At 50.5% G+C, this 23,220-nt stretch overlaps 2 protein-coding genes across 6 annotated transcripts; both read right to left on the bottom strand.

The window, feature by feature from the left end:
- Positions 1 to 426: 426 nt before the first annotated feature.
- Positions 427 to 14,477, bottom strand: MROH7 (maestro heat like repeat family member 7). 2 transcript variants are annotated; one of them, XM_090046995.1, is made up of 14 exons: positions 12,520 to 14,477; positions 11,245 to 11,342; positions 10,809 to 10,886; positions 10,166 to 10,254; positions 9,305 to 9,431; positions 8,647 to 8,742; positions 7,446 to 7,550; positions 7,025 to 7,160; positions 6,268 to 6,380; positions 3,861 to 4,013; positions 3,365 to 3,519; positions 1,779 to 1,917; positions 744 to 895; positions 427 to 537 (listed from the first exon to the last, which is right to left on the bottom strand). In XM_090046995.1, exons 1-14 carry the CDS (start codon positions 12,704 to 12,706, stop codon positions 510 to 512), a joined length of 1,656 nt encoding a protein of 551 aa, XP_089903121.1. In that variant the 5' UTR covers positions 12,707 to 14,477; the 3' UTR covers positions 427 to 509. The 2 variants fall into 2 exon arrangements, 1 of the variants encoding a protein (XP_089903121.1); XR_016442312.1 differs by lacking the exon at positions 427 to 537 and having other exon boundaries at positions 758 to 895; positions 3,406 to 3,519.
- Positions 14,478 to 14,612: 135 nt separating this feature from the next.
- PARS2 (prolyl-tRNA synthetase 2, mitochondrial) lies at positions 14,613 to 16,570 on the bottom strand. Of its 4 annotated transcripts, none has more exons than XM_090047000.1 (2): positions 16,339 to 16,570; positions 14,613 to 16,176 (listed from the first exon to the last, which is right to left on the bottom strand). In XM_090047000.1, exon 2 carries the CDS (start codon positions 16,154 to 16,156, stop codon positions 14,720 to 14,722), a length of 1,437 nt encoding a protein of 478 aa, XP_089903126.1. In that variant the 5' UTR covers positions 16,157 to 16,176; positions 16,339 to 16,570; the 3' UTR covers positions 14,613 to 14,719. The 4 variants fall into 4 exon arrangements, with proteins under 4 accessions (XP_089903126.1, XP_089903124.1, XP_089903123.1 ...); XM_090046998.1 differs by having other exon boundaries at positions 16,335 to 16,570; XM_090046997.1 differs by having other exon boundaries at positions 16,328 to 16,570.
- Between the last annotated feature and the right edge of the window lie 6,650 nt (positions 16,571 to 23,220).

A 23,220-nucleotide genomic window follows, 5' to 3' on the forward strand; every position in this document is an offset into this window, starting at 1 on the left:
AACATCATATGCTAATCCTAAGTGTTCTGCACATGCAATGAGCTGCGTGATCACATACTATCAATGACATAGCACACATGTGCTGACCTGTCTCTTTTATGTATGGTACTGGAATATCGAGGATGGCTCCCTGTGGTGTGAGTAGATGGAAAGCACGTAGCTATAAGTGAGGTTCTTGCCCACAAGAGTGATGATGATGCAGGTGATGATGGTCTGTGCTGCACAGCACCCAAGAACCCCACTCGTTAACTATGGTGCAAGGTGTTGTACAAACACAAATGCAGGATGACTTCTTTCCCCAAAGACTTTCCAACCTTGGCTGGAAGCTGCCCGATGAAACAGTGAAGGGTTGCCAGTCAGCATGACTGAAACAGCATCAGCCAGGGCTTCTTGCAGGTGTCACTACCTTCGGTGTTTCTTTCAGGTGTCAAGGCAAAGGCAAGCCCTTGGAAGACATCTGGAGGAAGATTGTGAGGCAACCCCGCAGCTGGATACCTCCAATGCTTTGCTCATGGGAAGGGGCAGGGAAGGAGCTGGCTTGGAAATGGAACAAGTGGAAGATGAAAACGGGCATCACAGGCCAATGAGAGAGGAAGGTGTTGTTTTGGTAGCACAGGGGAGATGGTGGGGCACTGCGAAGAGCCTTCCCAGTGAAGGCAGGCAGCACCTTTGTGCAACACAACCCTGGCAAGCAGGGAGCACAACAAATTACCAGGTAGGGGTGAAGATGCACAACAAATTACCAGGTAGGGGTGAAGTCATTCCTGTGCGGCAGGCTGAGCCCACTGCAGTAGTGCACCTGGACGAGCAGGGCCATCAGCAGGCGAGGGAAGATGCGTGTCACGGCGTCTTGGCACTTGGTTAAGCACAGCACCTCAAACAGAGCATTAGCAGCCTGAGGGAGAGAAACAATCACAGCCGTGATACTCACCACCTCCGTCCCATGCTCCTTGTCCCATTACCCACCCCCCCGGCTGTGTGCAGCCAAACAGGATAACTCTGCAGCAAGAAGGGCGGGTATTGTCCTGTCCTGGTGCTCCATAGCTCTAGGATTGCTGCTCTGCATCGCTAGGCAGGAAGCCAGGGTTTCCTTTCCAAAGGGGAGGCAGCAGGCTCTAATGGACAGAGGCTCTGGTGACCTGATGTTTTGCTTTGGCTCTGCCACAGGTCAGCAAGGTGACTGTGGGCAAGGCCCTTCCCCAATCTGTGCCTCTCTTTCCCCACCTGTAAAATAGGCACGGCACTACTGACCTCCTCTGAGAAGTCCATTGAGATCTAGTGGTGAAAAGTGTTAAGAAAGAACCCAATGGTCCTTTGGTCCTGCTGGAGCAGGGGGCAAGAAGGTGGGGGCACGGCATTGACCGATGAGGAGACGGAAACAGGAGGGGGGCGAGGAGGGGAGTCAGGATATGGGGGTGTTGCAGAGATAGGGGGAAACTAACTGCTCTGCTCAGTGCCTGCCTGGGGAAGACAGGGAGAAATGGCACAAGTGACCTGTTCAGATGATAAGGTTGCAGCTTTGCTGGGCTCCAGATGCACCATTGTCCAAGCCCCCTTGTAGCAGGGTGGTGTCTGGGAGATGCAGAGCAGCAAAGGGTAAGGGACTGGACAATGGGCATTTTCAGGGCTCCACAACAAATGCAGTGGAGCAATCCCCATCCCTCCCAGAGGCGGTTCTCTGGAATCTATCCCTCAGTCGCAGATCAAGGATCTTTCACCTCGTTGCGGGGAGAGGAGAGTCGTGTGCGAAAGGCTCTTTATGGCTATTGGCAACTTACGGCTATTGGCAAGATGGAGGCTGCCTTCCCCGTGACCCTTGGCCGCTCTTGGAGTTTCTTCAACAGCATGTCCAGCAGGTGATAGATGTCACGCTTCACCTCCATTTCAGCCAGTGCTCTCCACATCCCCACTGCATTTCTACAGGGTCAAAAAGATCATCCCATGAGGGGCGAGAGGCTCATAGCTCTGCCACATTGCAATGTGACTGGACAAATGGCCACCCAGGTAGGGCTGGGGGCTCTAGTGGAAAGCAGCTGACTCCAGTGGGAGTCCATCTCAGGAATCATAGAAAGAGACCTGTTTGCTAAAGCAGTAAGAGTCCCACGTCCCATCCCTGTGATGTATTGTGCTGTCAGAGCTGATTATTTTGCAGCCGCTGACTGTCATATGTTGTTTTTGTTTTAACCCACAAGCAGGTCACATGTGGGACCATCCGCACAGGTGATGCCAGGTTCACCTGGTTACACTCTGGACCAATGGCCAGGTCCTATTCTCTCTTAAGCCTCCAAAAGTGGAACTTCAGTATTCATATTTCCAAAGTGCAATTCTAACCTACCCACCTGGAGTCACTAAAAAACTTAGTGCATTAGTTGTGTGACATGCCTACACCTAGCCTTGAGACCAGTTACAGAAAGGAGAGAGGAGGAGGGTCCAACCACCCATAGCATGATTTTGTCTACACAGATGTGGTAGTGGTGAGTCCCAGATCAAAAGGGCTCAAGCACACTCCAACCGCACTCATCCCACTGGTGCACTCCAACCCTGGAAGTATGCCCATGAGGGCATGCCTGATTTTTAGAGCTCAGGCTAGTCTTATGCCAGTGGAACATGCTACTTACTCCCTGATATAAAACCTCCCGATACTGGGAAGGATCATCAGGGACGCGGTATTGAGCAACTATGGGAACATGCACAATCTTCAGGTCACCTTCATGGTGGGTTCAGAGTCTGGGTTTAGGGATGAGCATGAGACTACTATGCCAATGGTTTTAGCTGATTGCCTCCTCATGGCTACAGGCATGTCAGCACTGATTGTGTCAGCTCTGCTGGCTGCCTTGGGTACAGTAGATCGGGAAGTAGGGTTGACACAGCTGTGGTCCTGAGAAACAAGTGGTTTTAATCTAATCTATTTTTTTCCCAGCTGCAAAATTGAAGCATTTGAACCTGAGATCAGCAGCCCCAGCACCTGGAGGGCCCACTGCTCGGAAGTGCAGAGGTCTATTTTTCAATCGTGGTCACTTGCCTGTATGGCCAAGCACTCGTTGTGTTTGGTGAGGTGAGGTGCCTGTGCTCTCATCCCAGGGATTTACCCTGGTCTGTTTACCTCAAGAAAGTGATTTCTCTGCATCAAAAGGCTCAGCTAGTAAATATGTTGGGCATCTGGGCAACTCTGTGATTTCTGCCTTTGTGATAATGGAGAAGACAGGATGAGATGGGAACTAGTGCTGCAATCTTACCAAGGTAAGAAAGACATTATTCACATAACCAGGTAGCCATTACCAATCTGAGGCTTCTCAGGAGGAACAGGGTTAAGGAACCTCAAGGAGAGAAACTGCTGTATCCAGGCCACTGTGAAGTCCTGTACCTGTCCAGGGGCAGCTGGCAATTTAGAAGGCCTGTTGTTACCTCTTCCAGAAAATCATGAGCCAAGAGGCATAAGGCCATCATTACTTCCTGCCATTTGTGGGGATGACTGATGGTGCTGAGCTGGGAGTGGAGCCTGCCCACAATCTCTGGCACCTAGAAGAAAACAAGACCATTTAGAGGCACTGGCCAGGGTGTTGCTTTCAGAGTAAGAATAAGGATGTATGCTATCAACAACAGCTATCCTCCTTTCTGGAGGATGCAGAGGCTGAATCGTAGAAGCCAGCAGTGAGGAAGACCTCAAGGTCGTCTCAGAAAAGATGCCTGTGCTTCCCAGTGCGGCCTCCCTAGATTCCAGAGCAAAGGCTCAATCTTCAGTTTTAGACAGTTCACTTGCAGCCCACACCACACAAGAAATGCAACGCTGGGAGTATCTCACTTACAACACCCTAGGATATAAGGATTTAAATGTTCCCTGGCGCCCAAAACCCCCCTACCTTTGTCTTTAAACTGTGCTTGAAGTTCTTCAGGATTGCATTCAGGATGGCCCTGGATGCTTCACTGATCTCCTCACGGTGTTCCCGTAGGTTTTCCACAGCTACCAGTAAAAGGTCTGTCATCTGGTCTGGAGTGAGAAATTGCCCTAGTTCCTGCAGTGGGGAGAAGGGTGGGATCCAAGCAAAAGCAGCAGGGTGGAAGATGCCCTGGTTAGACGTGTGCTCTGAAACTGGAATCACAGATAACAGGAGTCTAAACAAAGCTCTGTTTGGTCTCTCTGGGCCTCCTGGTTAGACGGCTCCAGCAGACCTCATGGGTTCCCAAAGCTGTGATACCAGGCCTGGATTTACTGACAATGTTATCAGACCATCACCTATGGGACTATGAATTCACTGTCTGAGGCACCGCAGTAAGGATTTCCTATGTGCAGCATGCAGTCTTGGACATTAGCTTTTGAAGAGACAGAGTACACAAAAAATCTGGGTCCAAAAAAATACTTGCAATTTCGTGGGCCATTGCCACATCTGGTCATTCAGACAGCTCACCAGACATCTTTTGCGCATGGTGAAAATACCCAAATTGCTTAACAACTTTCTCTTCCATTGAATTTGACCCATCATATCCCATACTTGCTGCATTTATTTATCCTTTGACTTTCTCCTGATCCATGTGCTTGGGATACTGTAACCAAACACCCTTTGATTTAGGTGGGGCTTGGAACAACCAGTTTCGTAAAGCCAGCCAAGTTTCAAAGACATTTGCTTTCCAGTTTATGGAGCCTTAACAAAGATAGGCAGTCTCTCTTGGGTAGCACGAAAGAGAGAAGTATTACATTGGAGAGGGGCTCTGATCTATGCTTGGTCTGGTATTTTCCACTGATGGTGGGGGGAGGTGTGTGTGTGTATCATTTGTTGTTTTTTGGACAGAAAGTCCAGATCGGGAGAAGCAGAAAATTTCCATAGGAAGTAACTGAAACATTTAATTTGAAGTAACTTCAACATCAACCCACCCATGTCCACCAGTACCGCCAGGACAGTAGCCTTTTCTGATTACCCTCAGATTGCTGTGTTGACCTGTAGTTTGAGTGCTTCAAGCCTTCATTTTCCTCTATGGACAAAGTTTCTTGGGGCGTGTGTAGATTAAACAAAATTTGGATAGGAAGCTATTTCCTATGATGCACTCTGGCTTCTCCTCTGCCTGAATTATGACCATATATGTTCCAGGACACGTACAGAAGGATGAGGGCATAAGACATCCATAGCCACACAAGGAAACACAGGCCTCTCGAGACCCCACAAACTGCCTAGGCAGGCTCAACTCAATGTCAACCAAATTGAATTGAAGCATTTTGACATACTAAAATTGAAAAATATTGGAACTCCTTGTATTGTGAAAATGGTGATATCTTGACTTTTCATCCTTTCCAAGAACAGATTCTGATTTTTTACCTGGTCTGCATATATGTTCATAGAAAGGGTCACCCCATCCCATGCCTTGATCAATTGGCCATACACTGAGAGGTACCAGGAATGCGCATGTGTCGCAGAGCACGCGGGTGCCTTGTGCCTAAAAGCAGAAATGGCAGGAGACCCCTAGTGGTGAGAAGGGGGAGGCTCAACTGCCAGTCACCAGGGCAGCACAGATGCTGGTTGCCAGGGAAACCAAGGGGGTCAGCTGACAGGAAGGGGCAGGGCTTGGCCCCTTCTTAAGCCCAAGCATAAGGCCAGGAGGGCAGTTCCTCCTCTGGTAGCCAAGGAGTGAGGAGCTCAGCCAGCGTGGACAGAAGGTCAAGGTTTGGTTGCCTGAGTATCCGCGGGTTGCTGTTGCCTGGTAGGGATTAACTGTTTGTCTGACCGGACAGTTTAGTCTTATGTTATAGCCTGGGGGCTTTGTGTTTTGTGTTTACTGTTTAACCGGAGGACTGGGTGAGGGTATTAGGGGTGGAGGAGGCCTCATAGCATGGGGTTTCCTGGTGCTGGAGCCACGGTAGCGTGGGGTTTCCTGGTGCTGGAGAGGGTGCAGCATTGTTTGGGGGTGCATTGGCCCCAGCCCCGGAGTGAGAGGGGGCAGCAAGGAGCCCCAGAGCTAGAGGGGGCAGTGGGGGGCCCCAGAAGTAAAGAAGAGGGCCAAGGCATAGGGAAACCATGTCATGTACCATCTGCGAGGCTTGGGCTGCAGTGTAGGGGAGGAAAAAGGAGCCGCAGATAGCGCCCCTGACACTGGACATATAAAGAGGGCAGCCTCCCGCTAATTACATCACTCAATCAATTAAGATCAAGGCATGGCAGGCGAGTAAGCAGGCGGTTAGCCCAAGACAGGAAGGTAGAGCCACCAACAGAAAGGCTCCAGCGCGCTATCCCTGTTACAGCATGCCTTCAAGAATCTGCTTCAGCACTGAGGATTTACCTTAATGATTGTGCAGATGTTTTCACATGCTCTCGTGGGTTCATATGTTCCCAGACACTCCTTATAACTTTGATGTAGTTCTGCTTTTATAGCCATTGAATTATTCTTGTGTTCTAGGAGACAAACACCATGTTCAAGAACACTCCTGATTTTTGCATTTAAACAATTCACATCCCTGAACTGTACGTGCTCTGCAGACTGGAACCAAAAGTACAACAGAGAAGCAGGCCTTTTGTGTAACAATCCTGAACATAGTAAATACATAAATACAAGGGGGAGGAGGATACATTGGTGGACTCCTGACAGGTTTATGTAGTGAATTAGAGAATATTCTTTACTGATTTCTTTTCTTCAAAACAGTAGACAGTCACCGTGACCTTCAGGTCACCTCGTTTTTGTGACATACTCTGTCCTGTCCCTTTTCTGGAGAACATAGAGGTTTTAAATTAAACCATCACTTCTAGCTTTATGGAAGAGCACAGCTGCTATCTAGTAGCTACTTTCAGAGTTTTTTTTATTGCCACCATCCCCATAGTCTCTCTCAGACCTCCTAGGTAAAATCAATAGCAACAGCTATTAGACTCTCATCTACAGATTTGCTGGGGTCTCTTTATAGGACCCAAGAGGGAAGACAGTCTTCCTGTTAGATGCTGTGTTCTAGCCTAGCTCTGTAAGAAAGCACCACTATGTAGGGGATTCATCACTTGTTTGGAGTTAGTGTTTGGGTGGAAGGATGTTTTGGATGGTCTCTGCTTACCTTTTTGGCACCGCATGAGGGTGTAGAGGAAAGACAGGCTTTCCATAGCCTGGGGACCAATCTCCTGCACATAGTCTCCAGTGCGAAGGGCCAGTAGTCCAATCAGGACCCCCAGCTTGGGGAACTCGGGTGACATCTAAATGAAATTGAAGGGGATGGAGGAGTCAGTGTGCATCACTTTCATGGACCAGAAGAGCCCATAACCCCTGGCAATTCATGTCCCATCAAAGGGAAAGACAGCACAGCCTAGAGCAGAGGTTCCTAAAATGTTACTTCTGAAAGGCCAATTCCAAGGGGCAGCCTGGGGCAGGGGGGCGCGGAGAACGGCTGCATCAAAGGGGCTTGTAGGCCATGCTTTGGGAACCTCTGTTTTGGAGCCACTGTGCCTCTTCTCAGCTCCCAGGGGTCAGGGACCACTCACACAAAACTCAGGATGGTCGACTGCAGCTTTTAACAAGTAGAGGCTGGTGTCCACAGCTCTTAAGCGCTCATGAAACTTTTCTGATCTCATCCAGGGGACCAAGTGCTGCACAGATAGATAGAGATGGCCAGTGTTAACACCTGGCTGAGTGAGATACTTGCAAAAGTGCATTCCAGATGTTGTTCTCCGTGTACGTCTGCAGCAGGGCAGCAGAGAACTGAATCTCACCACTGAGCAATAAGCTCTGTGAGACAAACCCAGGCAGGCCCTTAGCAGTGTGGTCAGGACCTAGGCTTCTGACATGCTCGAGTGTGGTGCTTTGGGGCCTGCGCTTCTCCTCACATCTGCAGTTGGCATATGGGGAGTGGGTGGACAGGGCCAGGAGTACAGCCCTGGCACCACAGTGGTGTTCTCTGAATCATGGACAGACTCCCTGTGACTCTGACTGCTTGTGGCTTCCTCTTAGGATTTCAACGTCACTGAAAATTCTCCCATCCTACAAAGAGGTCAACCCTGCCTTTGTGCCACCAGGCTCACTCCTGACTTCACAGTGGTTTTAACACTGTCCTGAGCCAGCTGTGTTACAAGACTGACGCAATAATCCACCACCCCAAAGGGATGGTTCATCAGCTCTGATCCATGGGAGACCGAGATCTTATAATCCTCATCTTCCCTGGATCCCACACTCTTTCCAGGAGGGAAGCAACAGTGTGAACCTCCACTAAGCATCACTGAAGCTTTCTGTAAAGGAGTGGAGAGGATGTTTCCTCTGACTTTCTTCCCATCTGTCTGATTTTTGAACCAGCCAAACCACCTAGTTGACTCTCTAGTCAATGATCCAGAGCCTGAGCCTGAGCCTAGAGACTCAGTTTTTATTTCTAAGATAGTCTCTAATTCAGGGGAGGAAGAGTCTTGCTTTCATTTTCCAGAAAGATGGACTGAAGGGAAGAGAAATCACATGTATAGAGAACATAGGCAACCTCCCAAAAGGCTACAAAAACTCTCCTTTGTCTTGCCTGACACAGAAGACATCCTAATGCCTTGAAGCAACTAACTCCCTCTGAGACTTCTGCTGTACAGACCATTATCAGGCTGAGGGCCTATTCAAGGCATTACTGCAGAAAGTTGAATCCTCTTGTCTTACCCAAGCCCCCTGTATTCCCCCAAGAAGACGTCATTTCTTCTGCCTGCTGCTACTTACATCTAAGAGGTTCTGCAGCTCGGCTGTGTTTGGATTCTCTAGCAAGAAGGCTTTCAGCATTGTCTTCAGGCCATCCATAGTCTGGTTATACCAGTCCTGGGGAGGAGGAGGAAAGGCTCAACATTTGAAGTGATGCAGAGCCAGAGAGCACAAGGAATCTGCATAAGGACAGGGAGGAATGGGTCCTTGCAACACCTACAAATAGCCCCCTCCCATTTAAGCTGTTACTGTCAGGAGACCTGCAGGGCACAAGCACAGTGTAGGGAGGGCTTCTTTGCTGAGAATGAATAAGGGCTCTGTCTGCAGCTTGGGAGTGGGCAGAGAGGCAGGATCATCTTGCTCCTCAGTGGAGAAAAGGACACCACCACCTCCATAGGGTGGAGGGAGCTTCTGGGTTTGTACCGCCAGGCCTGAAGTAATGACTCCCCCAGCCATGGCACTTCAGTCTTATCTGACCTAGAGCATATCTTACAAAAGTATATCCAGCTCTGATGTCCTCCTGACCCCGCCAAGTGTCACACACCAGGCACAACCCCTTTACCCACCGTTTACTAGGACATGAAGCTTTTCCTGCCAGCTCTAGGCAAACCAAGTAGGTGGGCCTTGCTAACCAAACCAGACTCCTGGATGGTGCACTCAGGAACAGACAAGGAATTACCTTCACAATTGCCCTATTGTTTTTCTCCCACTGCAAAGTCTCCAAGGAGGGAAGGGCAAAGACACTGGCAACGCAGATCCGAATCACATTGGACTTCTCCTTACCCACCAGAGATGGCTTCACTTTGCTAAAAGAAGCATAAGCTCACAGTGAATTATTTTACTGGAGATGCCCTTACACTTTGACTGCTTCACCAATGGAGCAAAAGGAAGGGCAGGAGGATCAGATTATCAGCAAAAAGGAGTGGCATAGAAGAGAAAAACAGAGCAGACTGGCTATCTATTACTGCTTATTATTTGCAAATTCTTAAAGACTGATTGAGATCGGGGTCTGTTGTGCTCCGTGCTGTACATATTCAGAGACAGTCCCTGGCCAAACAAGTTTGCAAGCTCATCAGCTAAGACAGAAACAGCTGGGAGACAGGAAATCTCCATTGTACAGATGATCACTTAGCACCTATAGCAGGGGTGGGCAAAATGCGGGCCAGATGCCAGGCCATTCTATCTGGCCCATGGGGCCCCTACAAAATTTAGAAAATTAATGTTTATCTTCCCCCGTCTGCCTGTCATGCGGCCCTCAATGGCTTGCCAAAACTCAGTAAGCAGCAATAATTGCCCACCCCGACCTATAGGAACGCAGAGAGCAGTTTGCACCTATAGGCTGTCTGTGCGGAAAGCCAGGAAGTGAGTCCCGGTTTAACACCCACTCAAATTCAAGGCCCTTAGGACGCTGGTTAGGATACGCCATGCAGCCAAGCAGTGAACAAGGTGCACGTTCCCCTGCTCTCCCCACAAAGACTTGGTAGGGCCCCTGGAGGAATGAGATTTCTGGCTCTGGGCTTAGGGTGAGAAGTCCAAGTACCTGAGGTCTGCGATAAACAGCATCTCCTGATGGCGCAAGTCACTGGAGCATGCGTCCAGCGAGTCCTGTGGCAGCTCTTTAATGCGCTTCTGCGAATCCCAGAAGAGACATAAAAATCATAGCGAAGAGCCCCATCATTAGCTGCCCCCGCCCCGGCCCCCCCCCAAAAGAGGTCGTTTCACCAGCCTCCAGGGCACTGGGAGGCAAAACAATCCCTGGGACAGGCTGGCTACACCCCTAAATCCTGGAGAACAAGGCTGGAAGGGACCTCAAGAGCTCACATCTAGTCCAACCATCTGCTTAAGGCAGGATCATCCTTGACTAAACCATCCCAGCCAAGTGTCCGTCTAACCTGCTCTCAAACTGCTGAGGATGGAGACACCACAGGCTCTCAAGGGAACAATCATCATAGTGGAAAAGTACTTCCTAATATGCAACCTAAATCTCCATGGTTACATATTAAACTCATTACTGGTGGTGTTGTCTCTGGTGGACACTGAGAACAATTGGTTGCCAGCCTCTGTGTATCAAGCTTTTTTGTATTTGAACGTATCGAATTCCCCATGGTCGTCTCCAGGCAGGACAGTCCCCGTTCTATGTCCACCTGGTTTTATAACATGAGCCCTGGGCTGCTTTCACTCACCACAGCCTGTCTGATGAGCATGAGATTTTGGCTCTCGGGCTGGTTTGCTCTGTTCTCAATGACTTCCCTGCCAACTGCCTTCTCGCATCATGGATCAGCCGAGCAAGGGCAGAACAGGAGATATTAATGTATGAAGCATGCAGACATCAGCCAGGAGCAACTCTTCCCACTTAAAAACCTCCAAAAGAGTAACACATTCTCTGTCATGAAGCACTTACTAAGCAGGCAGACGCCCTTCTTGCCTGGATGGCATCAAAAAAATCAATGTATATAGCTGCCCTCCATCCACTCCACCCACATATTCAGCAATCAGATTTAGGTAACTACAAGCATGGAATAAACACCTCGTGGAAACGTGATGAGCATGTGATAAATGTCCAGGGAAACCCAGATTAACAACACATAGACATGCTAAGGGAGGCAAGCAGGTTCCTACCGGATTATTGGAATCGTTCAGGGCCCCCATTTCCAAGGCGCTGTCCTCTTTCTCTATCAGGTCCTGTGTCATTGTCTCATATGCCTCACTGTGTATTTCTGAATGGGATAAGAATGAGGGCAGACTCCTATTGTGCCTGATTGAAGGGTATAGCACTGCCCTTGCTGGCAGATGATGTACTCAGATGGGATTAGGTATTCAAGATGCTCAATTAGGAATCACAAGGCCTGGGTTTCATTTCTAGCTTTGCTGCCAACTTCCCGTGAGCTTGGGCAGATTACTTTGGCTTAATTCTCCATGTCACCAAGCTCTGGATTTGGTCGGGGAGCTGGTTGTAGCTCAATTCTCAGCTGCCCACTTCTGGTGCAAGATAAAGCCACAAGAGTAGGGAAGGGCATTTTACATCACTGATATAAGGCATCTTAGGAGTAGGGTAGTCCTGCAGTCTATCACATCCATCTTCAATGTTGGTGGGCATGTTGCTAGTATAGGAAATCTATACAGCAAGCCCCAAATGTGGCATCTTGATCTCTCTCTGGGCCTTAGTTTCCCCATCCGCAACATGGAGACAGTAATCATTCCCGTCACAAAGCGGTATTGTGACCACTGAGGTTGGAAGCCTATTAGAGGGGTTAGGCACCTAGGGTGCCTATACATGTGAATTGAGGCTGCTCCAACCCACTGTAATTACAGTGCATCAGAGCAAACTCGATTCTGCTGGAGCATGGTAATTACCATACTCCAGCAGACTCCAGTGTCACCTATATCAGCATCCCCGTCCTGAAAAATGACGGCTGGGGTGTTTATTCAATGAGCTTTAGCGTCCCCACTGCCATTTTTTGCCACAGGAATGCTGATACATGTGACCGTCTGGGTGCTTTAATGAGAGTGACTTTTAGAGCTGCTCTGATTAAAGTGCCCCCCACCTCCAGCAGCATGTGTATAAATGCCCTTAAATCCCATTGAAAGGCTAAGGGCCTAAGGTATCTCTGAACTTCCCAGCCTGATCAATGTATGTTGGAACCACATAAACACCTTGTTAGCTAAGACTTAACTAGATCCAAGGCCACTTCTCTAGAGAGCCTTCTGGTCAAGGCACATGTTTACTTGAGCATATCACAGGCACAGGCCTCAGTTTCCCCAGACACAGAGATCCCCACACCTGCAGACACAGGCTATAGCACTGAGTGCTCTAACACTGTCCTGCGTGATCTCAGTCACCTCTTCCTATAACCTCAGAGGGCCCAGGTGGATCATAAGGACATTGCTCCTTACCTCCAAGGACTAAAGAGAGGGCACTCTCCTCCATCTTTGGGACCCAAAAAGGGTATTCCTGGGATACTGGATCATGATATGATTCCCTGCCTCTTAGGGCTGGATCCACATGCTCTTCCACCCGCGGTTCACTCATGAGATACTGTTGGCTCCTTCTGTTCATGTCGGACGCCTTCCCATCAAGCATCAGACTCGAGCGTCTTAAACAGAATCTCCTGCACCTTCTTGAAGATAGGTCTCCACACACATGTGCAGCCTCCCTGTCGCAGCATCAGGAGTGACCATTTGACCTGTTTATTACAGCTCACTATCAATATTCACAGCTGTATGTAAATGAAGTTGTGAAACAAATGATGTCATAAGCAGCACTGAATGGACATGAGTAAGGGAGGCAGAATAGCATCCAGTGCTGCTGTCCTCAGCATTTTGAGCGGCTGTGCAGTCTGCATTGAAACACGCAATACTCTCTTAGGCTGAAGAGCTAGGGTGCAATTCATCTCCCAGTGGATTTCATCAAAGGATTCCTTTTGATTTTGATGCGAGTGGAATCCCATAGGGCAATCATTCTCAACCAGGGAGCTGCAGCACCCTTGGGTGTTTTGAGATCCTTTGAGGAGCGCCACAGGATGTCACACAATGTTAACACTGCTACGTGTGCAAACATGATTTACAAGATAAACCCAGAGAGTCCAAAAGGAATCCACAATGGTAGATTCTGACCTGCTGTGAGCTTTCTAAGGTCTCTGCAACAGAAGAATCGCTCTATTATTTTTTCTGTAGTCAAAAACCAAGTGAAAACTAGGAGCTGGCATTTTCCAAGGGGTGCCTTGAGTCTAAAAAGGTTGAGAACCACTGCCACAGGGACTGTCCAGTCTAACCAATGTAGAGCCCTACGAAACAGCCCGATTCCTTTCCAAACATAAACTTCACTTCTCCTTTCACTTCCCTTTCCAGTCACATGTAATCTCCTGGACATTAGCATTTAAAAAATAAGATGGTCTTATTGGGCATTCACACCTGAGCCAGGGGGTCCTGGAACCCTTTCTCAGTGGGGCATTTCACACTGCTCCTACCGTTTCAGGTGCAGTGCTGGAGGATTGAGCCAGACTTTTTTCCTTTGTTTGACAGCGTCCCCAACCCCCTGCTATCATCCTCCTGGAGCCTCAGGCTGTCCTTGGCAAAGCCCCCATTGACATTAGCGGGCGAAAGACCCCAGCCTTTGATCAGTAACAAAACCCTCGGCAGGCGTCTGCTTGCTGTTCCTCACTGTTTCCTGTTGCAGTGAGGTGAGTTTCCAGCTGTCTGCCCCGAGCAATGCTGGTACTCTCCATGCACAACGTGGAATGTTTCCTTCCAACCCTTCTCCAATGGTTCTGCTCATCTGTTTCAGAGCTTGGAGCAGGGGTGGGGGACAGATGGGACTTAAAACTGTGGACACTACAGCCCAAATCTTCAGCTGACATAAATCAGTGTAGCTCCATTCACTTCACTGGTGTTAACACAAATTTGTACCAGCCAAGGCCCTGCCACTAGACCATTTTCTCTACCATGCTCAATTTAGGTTTTAAAGGATGATTCCAGTGAGTTGTTTCAATGCTCTAAGTAGCTGAACAGTTAAAAAACAAGAATTAATATATCACAAAAAGGAATTTCACAGAAGCCTACAGGCACTGGGGCCTGGCTTCCGCAGTAGAGAGGCCTATATCTAGTTGGTGGAAATCGCAGAATGTGCATCTTGCTTTCCTGGTCATCAAGAGCCCTTTTGCAGTCCCAGGATTACATGAAGGGGACTACCACTGAAAAGGCAGACCTGATCATAACAGTCCCCTCCCTATCCCAACCTCACAAGGGGCATTAGGACTACAATCTGTGGGTACAAGCCAATGTCCTGCACATTCACATTTAAGGTCTGTGTGCTTATTAACCTTTTAGGTCCTCCCCTAACCATGAGGCTTTGTTATGAATAATAATAATAAAGAAAGAATCATTCTCTTCTTAAAGTAAAATCCCCCATCAGGTCATGATTAGATCAGGACAAGATTTCTAGCACCATGCAACACACCATACTGCAAATGACTCAATGATGCTTCCTCTCTAATGAGTGCTGTATTTGGTCCTCAAATGCCTTTTAAAGATAGTACTGAATACATGTTGATGGAATTGGATACACATTAAGACACCAAAGACTGTAAACCAAAATTTAGGGAACTTGCACTTTACTTAACAATTCAATAACACCTTCTTTGGTAAGGAACAAGACCTCTCCGGTGTTCTGACTCCAGACTTCAAACTCAGCAGGTGTATTCAAAACTTTCTTCCCAGCTATTACAACGTACGGGTAACCAAGCATGTTAGCATCTTTCAGTCTTTTACCAATAGTCCAGTGACTCCTGTCATCCAGTATCACGTCCCCTTTAACCTGAGGCACGCCATCAGCAATATCATCGTACAAGCTCTCCATCAGCGCCACTCCCACCTCTTCTCTGCTGCCCTTCTTCGGGGGTATGAGGCAGACCTGGTAAGGGGCAATGAGGGTTGGCCAACGGATTCTGTCTTCTGTAGAAAGCACCTCGACAGAAGCAGCCAGAATCCGAGTGACGCCCAGTCCATAACAGCCCATTTCCGCCAGCACATGTTTGCTTTCGGCATCTTGGAAGGTAGCATTAAAAACAGAGGAATACTTGGTGCCCAGATAGAACGCATGCCCGACCTCAATCCCCTTGGTCTCTGTTAGTTTTCCGTGACAAACCGGGCAGTTGGTCGGGTCAAAGTTTATTGTTTCCGCATTGGCAGAAAAGTTGCAGCCTGGGCAGACCACGAGCCTGTCCTCTCCAGTGCTGGCCGGGAGCTGGAACTCATGAGACATGGTCCCTCCAATGCTGCCCGTGTCCGCTTGGACTTTTAAGACACTAAGCCCCAAGCGGTTAAACACGCTGCAGTAGGCGTCACACACCAGGCTGTAGGTCTGGTGAGCAGCCTTCTCGGAGGTGTCGAACGTGTACATGTCCTTCATGTAGAACTCCCTGCTGCGGAGCAAACCAAAGCGAGGCTTCGGTTCATCCCGAAACTTCCTCGTTATCTGGTACAGCAGGAGGGGAAGCTGCTTGTAGGACAAGGCTGCTTGCGAGGCAACCAAATGTGTAACAATCTCTTCATGCGTGGGCCCCAGGCAATACTCCTGATTGTGTCTGTCTGCCAGTCTGAAGAGCTCCTTGCCCATTATATCCCACCGCCCGCTGGCTCTCCAGAGCTCCGCGGAGTTTAAACTGGGCATGTTGAGCTTCTGCCCTCCAATACCCTGCATCGCTTGGTCGATCACCTGGATGAGCTTCTCCATCGCTCGAACGGTGTAGGGCATGTAGTAATAGCAGCCATTCTGGGCAGGGCAGATCAGGCCAGCCTGCAGCATCAGCTTCTGGCTCCTGCAAGTCAAGTCACCAGGTTTGCTTTCCGGATCCGCCGCGTGGTCCTCCCGAAGATTGAAAGGCTGGAAGAGCTGGGACACAGCCACTCGCCTGGGTCTGGTGGAGCCATCGTGGTGCACCTGGCGGCAGCGCTGCCCTGGCCCGGCGTGGGTCGGCGCTTGGGAAAGCAACTCCTTCCACCTCCTGAGCAGCCCTCCCATCTGCGGGCACATGGAGGAAGCCTCCCACCAACCTGCAGCAGGACGCAGACACGAGCATCACGTTAGCGCGGCCCTGGCCACGAGCATCCTTTTGCCTTAGCACCACCCCAACCGAGCGCAAAGGGCTGGAAGAACCACCAAGCCCCGCTCTTCCCTTCCTCCCCCGCAGGGCTTACACGTCACCTCTCACCCACGCAGCAGGAAGACTGTTAGAAGAGCTGTGCGGTCTTACAGACCCATTTTACAGACAAGCAAAGTGAGGCCAAGTGCCTGGAGGCTAGACCCTGAGCTTCCCGGGGGCCAGCGAGATGCACGAGCTGCAGCCAACTCTGGGGTTAAGCGCGGCTCCGGCTCCGCAGCGGGATCCCCAGGCAGCCCGCAAGGAGCACAGGAACCGCGTGCGCATGCGCGGGAGAGCCACCACGCTGCTTCCCCTGCAAGAAGGAAGCGGTCGGAGCCGCCAGCCAATCAGAATGAAAGCGACCCAGTACGTCACGCCGCAGCGCCCTACCCCGGATGAGGATGCGGAAGCCCGGCCTGCGGAGGGAGCATACCATAGAGAGGGCGGCTATCGGGGAGGTTTCCTGCCACCCCGCCTGCCGCTCGGAGGGCAAACTGTGTGATCCTTTTGTTTCCCCTGCTCCCTGGAGCTGGCCGCACAGGAGCGGCATCGCCTCTGGAAACGGGTAGCAACCGAGCTGGGCGCTCTGCCTGCTGCGCAGGGGGTGTTTTGCAAGGCCAGCTCCGAGGGGGCTGCTAGGGTTGCAGTTTGAGCATGCGTGTGCAATTGCAGGGGGCTCTGCTTGCTGCACCCCCTCCCCCCCGGCCCCATGCCTGGTCTGATGCAAACCCCCTTTCCCATTAAACATCAGGCAGTCGCCTTCCCGGCAGCGGGCAGAGCTGTCGATAGCAGCCCAACGTCCCCAAACCACCTGGGCCGTCCATGCCACCGCATGGGCATTTCAAGCCTGGCTGTCAGCCCTGCCTGTGAAATGCACCGGGGATTTGTTACTGTCAGGGGAGCACTGCCCACCAGGAAGAAGTTTAAGCCTCCCTTAGAAAGGGAGGCCACTAAAGCAACAGCTACTTTCTTTGGAAATCAGGGATGGGGGCGATGGTCAAAGGCTCAGCCTGAGTGCACCAAGGGGAGACCACGCTGGACAGGGCCCACTGGCGCTCAAAAGAGTCCAAAGAGCCAGTGGACGTGGCCCAGTGAAACTGCCCGAAACGTGAGTGGACCAAGGACAGGAAAAGAGCCCCACTGTCGATCACGTTGGGGAGCAGGAGGCACGTGGCGCTGTTACTGAAGAGCTGCCGGCGTACAGAAGCTTGCCCCGTAAACCAGGCAGGAGGAAGAGAACGGTCCGAGCGTGCCCAGGTGCTGGTCTCCTGGGCCTTTCATGCCTTTTGCCATGGCTGCCATGTGAAGAGATATGAAGGAAGGGAGTGGGGAACAGATTTAGTGATGGCACAGAGCAGATCAACCAGGCAAGGACACCGTGCCTGACCCCCATGGGAACATGAAAGAGGTTTCAGGGGGGGAAAGAGGACAGTCGCTTTAGGCAGTTACCTCCTGCAAACATTGGCAAGTGGGGACGCTAACAAACCATAGCTCACCTCTTCCCCATTTCTACTTGGGGCCAGGTGAAAGCTACTGAGAAGGGAGTGCAGCATGTCTAGGTACAGACTGTTGCCCACTGTTGGTCAGGAAAGTATGGGATGTTCAGTGCTCAGGACTGGGAAGAGGTTGGAGCTGCAGTTCTAAAATTCTGCCCCCATCTCAGCCAAACCTGTAGGAAGCCAGTCGGCAGCTACGTTGATGCCTCATTGCTGACTTTTATGTGTATTGCTCTGAAACAAGGCAGCATAGTCTTAGGAAGCTGGTGTGCAGTGACCACTGCTTATTAAAGTGACCATAACTAGCTCTCCGTTGCTTTCCATCTCCCACCTGTGGTACCAATCGGTATTCTCTTGGCATCTACTTGGATGCTAAACTGTCTTACTCTCTGTGTAGACGAGTGTTTGCATGCGTGCACATATATCCCTTGGCATGCTGCGGCCCCAGTCTCAGCTGGTACACTCAGGCAGTATCTCAACGCAAAAAATAAAGAACAAGAATTGCTGAAAGGCTTTCAGCCTTCCATAGCAACATGTGAGAAGCTGGAAATCTTGCCCCCTTTTTCATGTTGGCATTGTAGAAATGTCTTTATCCCATGAGAACTCCCGATGGGGACATTTTTATTTACATGTTGCATGCCCAGTCAATATTGATACAGCTGCATGTGATTTTCCTAAACCATCTATGGGTAACAGTGCAAACACACCAGCCTGGCTATTCTGCTCAAGCTGTCTATTTTACTGGTGAGTGAGAAATGGATAAGCAAACATGGTGACACAGATATAGACAAAGGAGCTCTAAATATAGTGACAGACCCAAGGCCACACTAGAACTTTGTGATTCCTTGCTTGAAAGTTGACTGCATATCCTTCCCCATCCAAAAACTTAAGCCACTGCCATGATCCCATCAAGGGTCAGGAAACAGTTTCAATTGCAAGCAATACAGGACAGTAGCAGACACATCCATGAATTGATTCATTGAACCATGGCTTTGGCCATGTGAATGCCATCATTTCCATGATTCATGCAATGATTTTCAGAAACTGGGAAGAATCAATTCCAGTCATAATCAGGTAATAATACTTAGTGCTTCATGTCTTTTATCTTCTTAAATTATCAGTATGGGAAGATCCTGAACAGAGAAATAGCAGCCTGCTTTCAACTACAGTGCAAACACACCTATTCACTGCAATTGGGCAGTATCTCTTTAAACAATGTGTGAGACATTGTAGAGATTCTAATTATGTTCCTTGTTTTAAAAAGCTACCAGCAAAGCAATGTGAATATAGCCAGGCTTTCTACAGTGTGTCGACTGAGCACACGCAGGTGTTTGGACTCCACTGTGCTCATGTGGCCTTTCTTCTATTACTGTTCCATAAAGGGGAGAAGACACAATACCGTGTCTTGGCTCTTGCCTATAATTCTAATTAAATCATGCCCTACTCTACTTTGCTACACACTGAGCCCTCACTATGATCATGGCAAGCTAATTTTATAGCTGTAAAACTTAAAACCCCATTAAAATCCTTTAGAAATCCAGTCAGTCAAGAACGACGGTTGGTATAAAATAGGAGTGTAGATCACAAATATGCTGCTAATACTTACCTAAAGACTCCTGCAGCTCTCCTTTTTGCCTCTGGTAAACTGATCCTGTTTGAATTGTGCACTCCCACAGAGAGGGAGCAGGAAATAGTGCCAAGTGTCTGAATTAAAAAAATGCCTTCCTCTAACCTGCAATAAAGAAATGCTCTCCTGTGCATACATCCCCAGGAGGCCTCAAATGCCTCTACACAAATGCTCGTAGTATGGGAACCAACCAAGAGGAACTTATCCTCCTGCTAGCTGACGCCAACCCGGACATAGTGGGGCTCACTGAAATGTGGTGGGACCCAACACATGACTAGGCAGTGAATGTCAAGGGCTATATGCTGTACAGGAGGGACAGGACAGGGGACGTGGTGCCCTACATTAAAGAGGAATACACATCCTCACCAGGTAGCACAGAGTCAGAGGAGGGGCACACGGAAGTGCTCTGGGTTAGGATACAAGGCAGTTGAGGGGAAAGAGACTTAACGGTGGGGGTCTACCGCAGACCACCCAACCAAGGGGAAGAGCTCAACCAGGAATTCTTAAGTCAGCTCACGGAGGTAGTTAGGTCAAGGGACGTGGTCATCTTGGGGGACCTGAACTTTCAGACATCTGCTGGGAAGAGCAGTCATGTAGGTTCCTAGCCCAAATGCAGGACCTCCATCGAACCGAGGAGGTGCACAGCCCCACCAGGGGAGACGCCTTGTTGGACTGGTGCTGGCCACGGGTGATGACCCGGTGAAGGGGCTGCAGGTGCTCGACCACCTGGGTGACAGCGATCATTGCCTGCTGGGATTCACCATCCAGCGCAAGGTGGCAAAGGCCTGCAGCAAGGCAGCAGCCCTAGATTTCAGGAGGGCGGACTTCAATGAGCTAAGGAGAACAGTCGGGGAAGCGCTGAGGTCCTGGAGGGGAGGGGAGCCCAGTGTCCAAGGAGAGTGGTCGCTCCTTAAGGAGACGATCCTCCAAGCCCAAAGGAAGGTAATCCCAATACAGACCAAAGGGAGCAGGAGGGCACACAAGCCCCCATGGCTCACCAAAAGCATCTGGGAACATCTCCTAGCTAAAAGGGAGGCACACACCCAATGGAAAGGAGGGGCCACCACCAGCGAGGACTATACTGCAGGTGCTCGGGGATGCAGGGGGGCAGTCAGGAAGGCCAAGGTGGAGATGGGACTGGGACTAGCTTCCCAGATCAAGGACAACAAGAAGTCCTTTTTTAAATACATAGGGGGCAAAAAGAAGGTACTGGGTAACGTGGGGCCCCTGCAAAACATGCTAGGAAATTTGGTCATCACACCTGATGACAAAGCTAACCAATTTAACGATTTCTTTGCCTCCATTTTCCTGAGCAGGGACCACATCAGCCACCCCCTGTCTGGGCCCCCCTTACACCCCAGGGGAGGCGCAGCCAGGCCAAGGGTCAGTGAGGATCTAGTCAGGGAACGTCTGGAGGGACTGGATGTATTCAAATCAGCTGGTCGGACGATCTCCACCCCCAAGCGCTGAGGGAATTAGCTGAGGTCATTGCGGGACCCCGGCATGGCTGTACGAGCACCCGTGGGGCTCTGGTGTGGTGCCAGAGGACTGGAAGAGGGCCAGTGTGGTTCCCATCTTCAAAAAAGGGGAGGAAGGAGGACTCAGGGAACTATAGGCCAGTTAGTCTTACCTCGATCCTGGGTAAGCTTTCTGAGAGAATTATGCTGGCACACGTCCATGAGGGGCCAGCAGGGGAGATCATGCTTAGGGGCAACCAACATGGGTTCATTAGAGGCAGGTCCTGTCAGACCAACCTGGTGGCCCCCTACGACCAGGTCACCAAATCATTAGATGCAGGGGTAGCAGTGGACATCGTCTTCCTGGACTTTCAGAAGGCCTTCGACACTGTTGGCACTGTAAAGAGCCACGGGACTCTTTAGCCTGGAAAAGCGCAGGCTCAGGGGTGATCTGATGGCCACCTATAAGTTTATCAGGGGTGACCACCAGGATCTGGGGGAACATCTGTTCACCAGAGCGCCCCAAGGGATGACGAGGTCGAACGGTCACAAACTCCTGCAAGACCGTTTCAGGCTGGACATAAGGAAGAATTTCTTTCCTGTCCGAGCCCCCAAGGTCTGGAGCAGTCTGCCAGTGGAGGTGGTTCAAGCACCTACATTGAACACCTTCAAGAGTAAATTGGATGCTTATCTTGCTGGGATCCTATGACCCCGGCTGACTTCCTGCCCTTTGGGCGGGGGGCTGGACTCGATGATCTCCCGAGGTCCCTTCCAGCCCTAATGTCTATGAAATCTGTCTCTCCCCCCGTTCTCATTAAGAAACTGGGGGGCTGTGGTGTCGACACCCACAGAGTCAGATGTGTCGCCAACTGGCTGGAGCGCTGCACCTGGAGAGTGGTGGTGGATGGGTCGTGTTCGACCTGGAGGGAGGTGGGCAGTGGGGTCCCCCAGGGCTCGGTCCTCAGGCCCACACTGTTCAACATCTGCACCGGCGACTTGGACAAGGGGGTAAAAAGCACCTGTTCAAATTTGCTGATGACACTAAGATGTGGGGGGATGTGAGCACGCTAGAAGGGAGGAATAGGCTACAATCGGACCTAGACAGGTTACAGGGGTGGGCGGATGAGAACAGGATGGGATTCAACACGGACAAGTGCAAGGTGCTGCACCTGGGGAGGAACAACCGGCACCATACCTACAGGCTGGGGAACTCCCTTCTCGTCAGGGCAGAGGCAGAAAAGGACCTAGGAGTCATCACTGATGCCAAGATGAACATGGGCCGGCAGTGTGCGGACGCGGTCAGGAAGGCCAACCGCACCTTGTCGTGCATCCACAGATGCATCTTGAGCAGGTCCAGGGAGGTGATCCTCCCCCTCTGTGCGGCACTGGTCAGGCCGCGGCTGGAGTACTGCGTCCGGTTCTGGGCGCCGCACTTCAGGAGGGATGTGGACAGCATGGAGAGGGTCCAGAGGAGGCCACTCGCATGGTCGGGGGCAGCAGGGCAGGCCCTACGAGGAGAGGCGACGGGACCTGAACCTGTTCAGCCTCCACAAGAGAAGGCTGAGGGGGGGATCAAGTGGCCTGTTACAAACTAGTCAGAGGGACCAGCAGGCATTGGGGGAGTCCCTGTTCCCCCCGAGCACCGCCAGGAGTGACTAGAAATAATGGTCACAAGCTGGCAGAGGGGAGATTTAGGCTAGACATCAGCAGGTGCGACTTCACGGTCAGGGCGGCTAGGATCTGGAACCAACTTCCAAGAGAAGTGGTGCAGGCTCCTACCCTGGGGGTCTTTAAAAGGAGGCTGGATGAACACCTTGCTGGGGTTGCTTGACCCCAGTACTCTTTCCTGCCCAAGGCAGGGGGTCGGACTCGATGATGTGCTCAGGTCCCTTCTGACCCTATCAACTATGAAACTATGAAACCCCTTTAAAACTAAAGTATGTACCAAAAAACCAAAATTGCAAGGCAAAGAAATTTACATCAAACATCATGGGACTCTTCAGTCTGGAAAGGCGCAGGCTCAGGGGGGACCTGGTGGTAACCAAAAGTACACAAGGGGTGTTCACTGGGATCTAGGAGAACGTTTGTTCACCAGAGCACCCCAAGGAAAAACAAGGATCAACAGTCATAAACTCCTACAAGACCGTTTTAGGCTGGACATAAGAAAAAATTTCTTTACTGTCTGAGCCCCCAAGGCCTGGAATAGACTCTCTCCAGATGTGGTGCAGGCACCTACTCTGGACTTATTCAAGAAACGCTTGGATGCTTATCTTGTTGGGATCCTTTGACCCTAGCTGACTTCCTGCCCTGGTGGCGGGGGGCTGGACTTGATGATCTTTGAGGTCTCATTGAGCCCTAATGTTTATGAAATCTAT

This window comes from Crocodylus siamensis, chromosome 5 (assembly GCF_052110815.1).
Source record: "Crocodylus siamensis isolate JL-2025a chromosome 5, ASM5211081v1, whole genome shotgun sequence".
Taxonomy (NCBI): domain Eukaryota; kingdom Metazoa; phylum Chordata; order Crocodylia; family Crocodylidae; genus Crocodylus; species Crocodylus siamensis.

Coding starts and splice junctions, on each gene's coding strand:
- MROH7 (XM_090046995.1), bottom strand. CDS start 12,706: ATGCTTGATGGGAAGGCGTCCGACATGAACAGAAGGAGCCAACAGTAT. Junction 10,887..11,244: donor TGAACGATTCCAATAATCCG/GTAGGAACCTGC, acceptor TGATGCGAGAAG/GCAGTTGGCAGGGAAGTCAT. Junction 9,432..10,165: donor CTGTTTATCGCAGACCTCAG/GTACTTGGACTT, acceptor TGCTTCTTTTAG/CAAAGTGAAGCCATCTCTGG.
- PARS2 (XM_090047000.1), bottom strand. CDS start 16,156: ATGTGCCCGCAGATGGGAGGGCTGCTCAGGAGGTGGAAGGAGTTGCTT.